Source organism: Taeniopygia guttata, chromosome 19, assembly GCF_048771995.1.
Source record: "Taeniopygia guttata chromosome 19, bTaeGut7.mat, whole genome shotgun sequence".
Lineage (NCBI taxonomy): Eukaryota > Metazoa > Chordata > Aves > Passeriformes > Estrildidae > Taeniopygia > Taeniopygia guttata.
Window position 1 is genome coordinate 10,390,322 of NC_133044.1, and position 11,053 is coordinate 10,401,374.

At 66.4% G+C, this 11,053-nt stretch overlaps 1 protein-coding gene across 2 annotated transcripts; it reads right to left on the bottom strand.

Annotated features, from left to right (window-relative positions):
- Positions 1-320: 320 nt before the first annotated feature.
- LIMK1 (LIM domain kinase 1) lies at positions 321-10,653 on the bottom strand. Of its 2 annotated transcripts, XM_072916693.1 has the most exons (16): positions 10,419-10,653; positions 8,113-8,209; positions 5,013-5,151; positions 4,549-4,658; positions 4,281-4,472; positions 3,775-3,880; positions 3,509-3,693; positions 3,244-3,427; positions 3,079-3,165; positions 2,785-2,916; positions 2,614-2,673; positions 2,450-2,515; positions 2,197-2,353; positions 2,042-2,097; positions 1,416-1,573; positions 321-1,323 (listed from the first exon to the last, which is right to left on the bottom strand). In XM_072916693.1, exons 1-16 carry the CDS (start codon positions 10,474-10,476, stop codon positions 1,173-1,175), a joined length of 1,938 nt encoding a protein of 645 aa, XP_072772794.1. In that variant the 5' UTR covers positions 10,477-10,653; the 3' UTR covers positions 321-1,172. The 2 variants fall into 2 exon arrangements, with proteins under 2 accessions (XP_072772794.1, XP_072772795.1); XM_072916694.1 differs by lacking the exons at positions 8,113-8,209; positions 10,419-10,653 and adding an exon at positions 7,560-8,054.
- Between the last annotated feature and the right edge of the window lie 400 nt (positions 10,654-11,053).

Below are 11,053 nucleotides of genomic sequence, written 5' to 3' on the forward strand. Positions count from 1 at the left end.
AATCAGCTCCATGGCACCGATGGTCACAACGGCTCTGTCACCGCCCTGGCGTGACCAGGCCAGCAAGGGGACACAGCACTTGGAGGCCCTGGTGACAAAAGCAGGGATGGCACCGGTCCCAGGGCTGGAGGCACCCACAGTGGGGTGGGGACAGCACAAAGGGGGACAACAGTACTGCCCCCGAGGGGGTGAGCGAGCTGTGGGTGCCACCATGGCCAGTGCCACAGCCCCACCCAGGGCAGAGGACGTCCCCTCCTGCCCCAGTTTCCACAGGAGCTCCCAGCCCCCGGGGGAGGCGAGCGATTGCCAACAGGCCGGGCAGCGAGCGGGGAAGGATTTATTGACTCACGGCTCGGGGTACATCACAGTTTGAGCTCCCTTCCCGCCTCCACAGAGGACGTCACCTTGGACTTCCCGGGCAAAAGTGCACGGAGAGGCTTCACAGTTTGATCCCTTTGGGAAAGCAGAACCGAGGCAGTGACAAATGGCAAACGCTACGTCGTATGAAAAAATAATACAAACTCTTCTCTTTAAATATCTTACAGAAAAATGAACCTGAATAAAGAGCATGAGAAGCACCGCGTGGCGCAACCCCCCGGGCCCTCCAGGGCAGGGGGACTGAGATGAGCCGCAGCCCCCACGTCCCTCTGGGGCTCCCGGCGTGTCCCCGGGGCTGCGTGGTCAGGGCTCAGCACGGGCAGCGGAGGTGTGGGGGTGGCAGGGACGCTACGTGCCCGTGCCCACAGCACGGGGGTGTCCCCCACCGCCCCTCGCTCGGCTGGGGGTGCCGGGGCTGCCGGCGGGAGCAGCCTCAGGGCGTTGCTACGAGGGTGCCCTGGGGGGCCGCGGGGTCCCTCCTGTGTCCGAGTGCAAGTTCAGGGAAGGCCAAGGCACCGCCGCAGGGCCGCGGCTCGGCCGGGGCAGCCCCGCTGTGCAAAGGGGAGGTGAGCCAGGGTGGGGGACACGGCACGGTCCCTGCGGGGCAGCCAGCCGGGCTGGTCCCGCCGGGCAGAGCTGCGGTAGGGGGTGCCCAGGGCCATGCGCCCCGGGGAGAGCCGGCTCCCCGGGGTGGGCAGCGGGGCGGGGGCACCTCCGGGGGTCCAGCCCCGGGAGCGGCGGGTGGCGGGCGCAGCTCCTCGTCCCGCGGCTGCAGAGGGGCGCGGGCCGGGGCTCTACCGCGGGGCCGCGGGCAGCCCCCCCTCCCGCCGATGCGTCTCCCCAAAGGCGCGGTCCAGCTGCTCCAGCTGGGAGCTCAGCGGCAGGTGGATCTCCAGGTGCATGCGCAGCGTCTCCAGCCACTGCTCCAGCTTGGCGAAGGACGGCCTGAGCAACGAGGGGGACACGTGGCAGCTCCGCCGGCTCTGTCCCCACCGCGGCCCCTGCCCCAGGGACCCCTGGGGATCCCCAGCACCCACCGCTTCTCGGGGTCCAGGTCGCAGCAGCAGACGGCGATGGGGAAGAAGCTGGGGGGGCAGGCGGGGGGGCAGTAGCGCTCCAGGAAGCCCCGGACGTTGAGGCCGAAGTCGGTGGTGCGGGGCAGGTAATCGGGGTCGGCGCTCACCCGGCCGATGATCTGGGGGTAGTGGGCTCAGCACCAAGGGGGAACCTCAGCCTCAAACAGGGACCCCTAAGCCCCAAGAGGGAGATGCCCAAGCCACAGGAGGGAGCCCAAACACAATGAAGAAACCTCAAGCCGAAGGGAGAGACCCCAACAGGGAGACCCTTAACCAAAGGAGGGAGGCCCCAACTCCAAGGGAGGACTCCAAGTCTAAGAGGGGGGACTCAAGCACTATGAGGACCTCAACCCCAAAAGGAAGACCCCAACCCCAAGGGGGAGAGCCTTACCCTGGAGGGGAAGCCAAACACAATGAGGACTCCGAGCCCTAGGGGGACCCCAAGCCCAAGGGAAAAAGCTCCAATCCTAAGGTGGAGACTCTAAAGGCCCCAAACCCAAGGGTGACACCCCAACCTTGGGGGAGTGACCCCAAACGCCATGAGGACCCCAGCGCCCATGCCAGACCCCAGCCCCAGGGGCACTTGCCTCGCACAGGACGATGCCGAAGGAGAAGATGTCCACCTTCTCATCATAGCTCCTCCCTGCAGACACAGGGCCAGGCCATGTCACACGTCCCGTCCCAGCCCCACCAGTCGTCCCCTGCCTGGGGACAGAGCCCTGGCTGGTCACATTTCCCTCACCATTGATCATCTCGGGGGCCATCCAGTAGGGGTTCCCCACCACTGTGTAGCGTTTCTTGCGGTCCGGTTTCTTCAGGTTCTTGAGATGTTCGGGCTGGCTCTTCTCGTCCACCATCAGGCGCGCCAGCCCGAAGTCAGCCACCACCACACTCTTGTTCTGGGGGGCACAGGGAGGGGTGAGGCCCAGGGGAGCCACTCCGGGACTGAGAGCCCCAGCCAGGCTGGGGGAGGCCAGCGCCAAGGTGGGACTCACCTCCCGCACGAGGCAGTTGTGAGAGTTGAGGTCGCGGTGGATGATGTTCATGGAGTGGAGGTAGGCCTGTGGGAAAGGTGGGCTGAGAGCAGGGGCACACCTATGCCATGGTCCCTCCACTCACCAGTACCTGCCCCACCCACCCATCCCATGGTGGCACCCACCATGCCAGCGGCGATGTCCTTGGCAAAGCTGACCCGCTGGCTCCAGGGGTAGTGGCTGTCCTGGGGGGCAGGAGGGGGAATTTGCCAGGAAATAGAAAAGGAAGAGGGGTGCCCCAGCCCCACTGTGGCTGTGGGGTGGTGGGGCACCAACTTGCCTCCCCCAATGCTCACCATGCTCTTGATGAGGCTCCTTAAGGTGCCCCCTTTGATGTACTCTGTGATGAAGTTGAGCCTCTTCTCCTTGTAGAGCACCCCGATGAACTTGAGCACGTTGGGGTGCTCCAGGCAGCGCATCACCTTCACCTGCAGGAGACCCCCTCAGCCCCGTGTCCGTGACACCCCAAGGCTCCCACACCCCCTGCACAGAGCTGCTGCTCGTAGGCTCGGCGGGCAGGGCTGCAATCGCGGGGCTTGGTCACCCTTGGGTCCCTGCAGCCTGGGGGATTAAGGACAGGGGACCCTCACCTCCTTGAGGAAGGTCCTCTGCGTCTCCTCATCGAAGCGGATCAGCTCCTTCATGACCATCACCTCGCCCGTCTCCCGATGCGTCACCTGGCCGGGAGTGCAGGGACTCAGCCATCCCCCTCCGTCCTGGGGAGCCGAGACCCCCACGCTGTGTCCCCTGCCCACCTTGATGGCCTGGCCAAAGCAGCCCTTGCCCAGCACCTCTCCGTGGATGAGGTCCGAGGGGCGGAAGATGCGGTGGGCGCGGGACACGACGCGCAGGGACTCGGAGCGCCCGATGTCCTTGCGCTGGGACGCGGGAGAGCCCACGGAGCCCGAGCCCGGGGACTTGTCCGTGCTGCAGCTCCTCCTGCAGGGTGGAGGGCGGAGGTCAGTGGGACAGTGCTGGGGCAGGGGGACCCAGCAGGGGCGGGAGCAGAGCTGGCCGTACGTGACAGCGCGCTGGCGCATGGCAGCGGGGTCCCCGCAGGGCGCGGGGGCTGGCGAGCGCAGGGGGCTGCACAGGGCAGGCAGGGGGCTGTCTGCCAGCCCTGGCTCCTGGCCCAGGGGCTCGTGGGGGTCGTGCTCGATGGTTAGCTGCAGCAGGCGGCTCGTCTCCTGGATCAGCAGGTCGATCTGCACAGGGAAATGACGATGGGGCGGGTTTGGGGACACGGCGGAAGTGGGGCTGGCTGGGGTGTGACAGGGGGACCGTACCTCGTCCAGGGGGACGTGGCCGATGGGGGTCCCGTTGATCTCCAGGATGCGGTCACCGACGTGGATGGAGTTCTTCATGTCAGGGCTGATGCAGTCCGGGTCCACCCTGTGGGGATGGTGGGGTCAGACCCCTGACACTGTCACCATCAGGGGGGTGTGCTAGGACACTCCCAACGGGTGTGCCAGACCCCACTGTCACCTCCTGGACGGGGACATGCTGCCACAGTCTACACAATCCACCCCAACCACACAGGGACACGTGTAGTACCTAGAGCCCACTCTGGCATATGAGGCAACGCCAGCACGGCCAGGGACACACCAGCACAGCCCCCACAAACCCCCCTGCATTGGGCACACGCCACCACGGTCCCAACAGGCCACCCGTGGACAATGAGGACAGCCCAGCACCACCCCAAAAGGTGTCCCTGGGACGGATCCCGGGGCAGAGGGGCAGGGGATGCCCCAGCCCTAGGGAGGGGCCGGTGGCAGAGGGGACGGGGACGCACTCTCGGACGCGCACGGTGCGCGGGTGCTCGGTGCCGCAGCCCTGGTCGATGGAGACGGAGAAGCCGCGCTTGCCGTCGGAGCAGGCGGGGATGGACACGAGGGTGACGGTGTGGGGGATGCGGGAGGCCGGCGACTCCGGCAGGATCTGCTCGATCACCGGTGTCACCACCATCTGGTAGTAGCAGTGGCCGCTGTGGGGAGCAGAGCGGGAGGGTGGGTGGGGGTGCCAGGGGACATGTCCCCCTGCTCTCCCCAGAGCAGACGTACCAGTAGAGCTTGGAGCGCTCCACCAGCGCGTAGGTGTCCCCGTCCCCGATGAAGGCGCGGCAGTTGAGGCAGCTGAAGCACTCGGGGTGATACTTCTGCTCCCCGGCCACCTGTGGGCAGTGCCATCAGCCCTGGGACCCCCTGTCCAGGCACCGAGGGCTCGGGGGGGCCTGGGAGCACCCACGTGCACTGGGGCCGTCGGTAGGGCAGGCTCAGGCTGAGTCATGGAAAGGTGGGGACAGAAGTGCCACCAAGCTGGAGGTGGCTGCACGAACATCTCCCACCACCCTGAGCTTCTCCCCTGCATTCCCCAACCCCAGCAAGGATCTGCAGGGTCTCCTAAAAGGTAGACAGCATCCATGACACACCCGGTGGTGCTGGGCGTCTGCACCCCTTTCCCACCTCCCCTGCTCCTCAGGAGCTCAGCACAAGGCTCCGTGTCCTGGGGACCCCGTGGTGCTCACCATGACCAGCCCCTTGGTGATCTGCTCGGAGCAGCCGTGGCACAGCTCCCCGAAGCGTGCCCAGTAATCCTTCTTGCAGTACAGGCGCCCATCCTTCTCGTAGTACTGGTGCGACAGGGAGGCCCCGCACTCGCAACACCTGCGGCAGGGACAGGGACACCCTTGTCACCCTGGGGCACGGCCAGTGCTTACCCACCCCACAGCTCTCTGGGCAAGCTGCTTCCCTCACTTCCTATGTAGCTGCAGGGCCACTGCATCAATGTGTCACCATCCCCAGGGTGACAGCAGCTGATGCCAGAGGTGACAGTGCAGGCTGGGGCTGCAGGGACACATGGGGACACTGGGGTGGACAAGGGACGGGACGTGGGGCAGGGAGAGGCATGAGGAGGAAAGCGCCAGCCCTGCATGGATGTGCCAGCCTGGACAATGACACACAGACGGATGTACCAGACTGGTGACAGACATGCCACCCTGGTGACAGACGTGCCAGCCTGGCACAGGTCTACAGAGGGATGAGACAGACTGGTCACAAGTGTGGCAGCCTGGCTACAGACAGAGGGACATCCCACCCTGGTAACAGATACACAGAAGGGCATGTCTCTCTAGCCATGACTAGGGTGACGTGCCAGTCTGGTCACAGACATACAGAGGGAAGTCCCACACTAGTCATTGGTCTGTCACCCTGCTCACAGATGTCACAGCCTGGTCATGGGCACACAGAGGAACATGTCACCCGAATCATGGATAGAGGGATGTCCACTCTGGTCACAGACACACACAGGGACGTGCCAACCTGGTCATAGATACACAGAAGAATATGCCAGACTTGTCACTGACACGACACCGTGGTGACAGATGTGCCAGTCTGCGTGTTTCTCTGGCAGAGACACAGAGAGGTGTCCCAGCCTGACCACAGATGTGCCAAGCTGGCAGAGACACAGAGAGATGTCCCAGCCTGACCACAGATGTGCCAAGCTGGCACAGACACACAGAGAGATGTCCCAGCCTGAGCACAGATGTGCCAAGCTGGCACAGACACAGAGAGATGTCCCAGCCTGGTCACAGATACACACAGGGATATGCCAGCCTGGTCATGGACACACAGAGAGCTGTCCCACCCTCTGTGGGACAGATGTGCCAGCCTGATCAGGGACAGAGGGTCATGCCCCCTTGGTCACAAACTCCCCCCCCTGGCACTGACAGCCAGAGGGACACGCCAGCCTGGTCAGGGACATGCCAGCCTTGGACAATCTGCAAGGGATTCGGGGGTGGGGGAGCTGCTGGGGGGTGCAGGGGGTGACAACAGCAGGGTGTGCCCAGGGGTGCAGGGGGTGACAACAGCAGGGTGTGCCCAGGGGTGCAGGGGGGCCTGTCAGTTTTGGGATACAGCAGCAGGGGTACACATCAGACTGTGCAGGAGGGGACAGGGGGTACCAGAGAGGATTGGTGTGGGGGTGTGGGAGTGGCTGGGGGTGCAGAAGGGGAGCTAGAGAGGATTTTCTATAGGGGAGCGCTGAATGGGTGCAGAGGATGCTGTGGGAGGGGTGCAGAGGGCTGCAAGGTGGGAGAACCTCTTGGGAAGGGGGCTGAGGGATGCAGGAGGAGCTGTAGGGGATTTCCTGTAGGGGATTTGCAATAGGGGATGCTGTCAGGTTGCAGAGGGGGTGCGGGGGGGCTGTAGATTTCCTGTAGGGGATTTGCAGTATGTGGTGCTGTGGGGTGTGAGGGGTGCAGAGGGGGTGCAGGGGGGCTGTAGAGGATTTCCTGTAGGGGATTTGCAATAGGGGATGCTGTCAGGTGTGAGGGTTGCAGAGGGGGTGCAGGGGGGCTGTTGGGGATCTCCTGTAGGGGATTTGCAGTACCAGGGATGCTGTTGGGTTGCAGAGGGGGTGCAGGGGGGCTGTTGGGGATCTCCTGCAGGGGATTTGCAGTACCAGGGTGCTGTCGGAGGTGCAGGATTGCTGCAGGACACTGCAGGGGATGCCGGGGGTGCCCGGGGACTGTCGCAGTCCCCCCCCACCCACGCAGGTGGAATACCAACCAGCGGTGACGTCACGGCGCGGAGTTTCCCCACCCCATGACGTCACCGCACGAGGACTCCCCCTCCGATGACGCAGCACCAAACACCAAACCTCCCCCGGGCTGGGGGCGGGGGGAGGAGGAGGAGGGGGAGGAGGAGGAGGGGGAGGAGGAGGAGGAGGAGGAGGGGGAGGAGGAGGAAGAGCAGCAGGGGGAGAAGGAGAGGGAAAAGGAGGGGGAAACGCAGGACAAGGGGAAGGGGAGGGGGAGAAGGAGAAGCAGGGGAGAGGCAGAAGAGGAGGAGGAAGGGCAGGAGCGGGAGGGGAAAGCTTTCAGCAAGCCCAGCGCTGCCGGAAGCCGCTCATCCGGGGGGACCGGATCCATCTGCGGCCCCGTAGTGGCTTTGCTCCGGCTGAAGGCCCGGAGAGGGGGAGTCGAGCACGGGGGACACAGGCTGAGCCCCCCGGGGCTCCCTGGGGTGCAGAGCCTGTCCCGACCCGCTCCCACTTCAATCCCACTGCCACTCACTTGGCTCCAGTGCTCAGGACGCGGCTCTTCCTCAGCACCGCCGCCAGCATCCTCCTCCTCCTCCACCGACAGGGACACACCCCGGGGACAACCCTGGGCAGCCCAGCCCCACAGGGAACCCTCTCAGGTCCTGGGCACCCCTGCGCCCCCTGACCCGGGCCCTTTCTCCTTCTCCTTCTCGGGGCTCCAACAGCTCGAGTGAAAGAGGAAACTGGGAGGGAGGGGGGCGGGTGACATCAGCCACACGCGCCCTGTCACCCGGCAGGAGGGGACAGCGAGGGACAGGCAGCAGAGCCCTCTGCCAGGCCTGGCCTCAGCCGGAGCACCCCCGTGGGTGCCAGGAGCCACAGCCACGCTCCAGCGAGTGACACCGCCACGGCCACACGCGTGTCCCTGCCACGGCTGGAACGGGAGGGAGCACTGTCCCTGTCCCTGCAGAGCAGCCCACTGTCCCCGATGCCATCCCGGTGTCCCTAAGGCCACCCACCCCAGCGTCCATGACACCATCCACCTCGGTGTCCCCAGCGTCCCCGCTGTCCCTGGCGGGTCCCACCTGAAGCAGTCGGCGTGCCAGTCAGCCTTCAGTGCCTGCAGGTACTGCCCATCGTAGATGCCCTGCCCGCAGCTCGCACACACCGGCAGGTCGGTCCCTGCAGCCGGGGGAACACGAGGGACAGGGCTGTCACCCCTCCAGCCAGCCCCGGGGCCACCCACAGCCGCAGGCAGGACCAAATCCCTCTGCCCGGGTGGTGAATCCCATCCCCTGCCCACTGATCCCGCAACGGGTCAAGGTCGGTGGTGGCACCCATGGCCCCAGGGCTGGTGACAGGGCAGGGGCAGGATGAGGGCACGTGGTGGGTGCAGGATGGGGGCACACAGGGGCAAGAGGGAGGATGGCGGGGTGTGGGATGGCTGGTGGGTGCATGGGGGGACAGCAGGATGAGTGCAAGGGGTCTTGGGGGACAAAGGGGGTGCACAGTGGGACACACAGAGGGGTGCAGATGGGTGCTGGGGCATGCACAGTGCAATGGAGGACACACAGAGGGGTGCAGATGGGTGCTGGGGCATGCACAGTGCAATGGAGGACACACAGAGGGGTGCAGATGGGTGCTGGGGCATGCACAGTGCAATGGGGGACACACAGAGGGGTGCAGATGGGTGCTGGGGCATGCACAGTGCAATGGAGGACACACAGAGGGGTGCAGATGGGTGCTGGGGCATGCACAGTGCAATGGGGGACACACAGAGGGGTGCAGATGGGTGCTGGGGCATGCACAGTGCAATGAAGGGACACACAGAGGGGTGCAGATGGGTGCTGGGGCATGCACAGTGCAATGGAGGGACACACAGAGGGGTGCAGATGGGTGCTGGGGCATGCACAGTGCAATGGAGGGACACAGGGGGGTGCAGAGCGGGTGATGGAGGATGCAGAAGGACATACAGGGATGCTGGATGGGTGCTGGGGGATGAATGGGGGAACAGAGAGGGATGCTGGATGGGTGCTGGGGGATGCAGGAGAACACAGAGGGGTGCAGAGGGTTCTGGGGGATGCACAGTGCATGGGGGAACAAAGAGGGGTGCAGGGTGGGGGATGAATGGGGGACACACAGAGGGGTGCAGGGTAGCTGCAGAGGTCCTGGGGGTGTGGGGAGCTAGGAGGGGCCCAGTGAGTGCAGAGGGGAAGGAAGGCACATCAGGGATCTGGGGGTGCAGGAGGGATGCAGTTTGGAGGGGATGGGGCTCCAGGAGGGGCACATGGAGTGTGCAGGGGGAGATGGGGAAGTGTGGGGATGCAGGGGGCATGTGGAGGTGCAGGAGGGGGTGCAGGCTGGACAGGGGTGCAGCAGGAGATGTGGGGTGCTGGGAGGGGGCAGGCAGGGATGCAAGGTGGGCGCACAGTTATTGACATGGAGGATGAGGGAGATTTGGGGGTGCAGGGGAGAATGCAGTTGGGTGGCAGTACAAGGAAGGATGGGGGGGATGGAGGCTGAACTGGGGGTGCAGAAGGGATGCAGGGTGAACAGGAGCCACGCAGGGACATTTGGGGGTGTGAGAGGGATGTAGGCTGGATGGGGTGCAGAGGGATGCGGGCCAGGGGAGTGATGTAGGGTGGGATCCAGGGTGACATTTCGAGGAGCAGTGGAGGATGCAGTTGGGTGATGTGGGCTGGATGAGTGAGAGGTGCAGGGGGCGATTTGTGGGTACAAGAGGGATGCAGGGTGGCTGGGGAGCGTGGGGACGTGTGGGGGACACGGGGAAGGTAAGGTGCAGGACAGGCTCTTCAGAGAGGGATGCAGGGTTGGAGAGCGATGCAGGCAGGCTGTGGGGAAGGTGCAGGCTGGATGGGGGGGCACGGGACATCGGGGCGCAAGGGGGACGCAGACCAGAGAGGGATGCAGTGGGGGATGGGCTGGGTGAGGGGGTGCAGGGAGGGATGGGCCGGGTGAGGGGATGCAGGGGTGATGCGGGCTGGGTGAGGGGGTGCAGGGGTGATGCGGGCTGGGTGAGGGGGTGCAGGGGTGATGCGGGCTGGGTGAGGGGGTGCAGGGGTGATGCGGGCTGGGTGAGGGGGTGCAGGGGTGATGCGGGCCGGGTGAGGGGGTGCAGGGAGGGATGCGGGCTCATGGGGACATTTGGGGATGCAGGGGTGATGAGGGCTGGGTGAGGGGGTGCAGGGGGCACGCTGGGGGTGCATGGGCGCGGGATGGGGATGCCGAAGAGCAGGCTGGGGACGATGCGGGCAGGATGCGGGCCCGCAGGGCGGCGGGAGGGTCCGCATGAGGCGGGCTGAGGGGTCGGGGGGCCCGAGCGGCGGCGGAAGCGCTGAGTCAGCCGGGGGGGGCTCGGAGGGTCACGCACCTTCGTCCTCTCCCATAGGCTCGTCCCTCCAGGTGCAGCAGAGCAGCATCAACCTCATGCAGGCGCGCTGGCGGCGCCGCGCCGCGCCGGGGCTGTGGCGGTGCCGCTGCCGGTGCCGCTGCCGGTGCCGCTGCCGGTGCCGCTGCCGGTGCCGCTGCCGGTGCCGCTGCCGGTGCCGCTCGGGCCCCCCCGGCCCTGCCGCTGCGGCTCCGGGCGGCACCGCGGCGCCTGCACCGCGCATGCGCGGCCGCGCGCCGGGGCGGGGCCGGGGGCGGGGCCCGGAGGGAGCGGGAGGGAATGGGCGCGGTGGGGCCGGGCCGGGGCTCGGTGGGGCCGGGCCGGGGCTCGGTGGGGCCGGGCCGGGGCTCGGTGGGGCCGGGCCGGGGCTCGGTGGGGCCGGGCCGGGGCTCGGTGGGGCCGGGCCGGGGCTCGGTGGGGCCGGGCCGGGGCTCGGTGGGGCCGGGCCGGGGTTCGGAGACACGGTGGGACACGGTGGATGCGCACCGTGGGGCCCGGGCCGGGGCTTGGGGACACGGTGGGACACGGTGGATGCGCACCGTGGGGCCCGGGGAATGCGCAGTTCACGGGGCGGAGGAGCCGTTCCCACCCTCCGCTGACCATCACGGGTGTCCCCG

Bases quoted from the DNA above. Each gene is read 5' to 3' on its own strand.
- LIMK1 (XM_072916693.1), bottom strand. From the start codon at position 10,476: ATGAGGTTGATGCTGCTCTGCTGCACCTGGAGGGACGAGCCTATGGGA. The intron at 4,473-4,548 runs GTACGTCTGCTC...TGCTCCCCACAG, and splicing joins GAGCGCTCCAAGCTCTACTG to CGGCCACTGCTACTACCAGA. The intron at 1,324-1,415 runs GTGGGTGCTGGG...CTCGTTGCTCAG, and splicing joins GACCTGGACCCCGAGAAGCG to GCCGTCCTTCGCCAAGCTGG.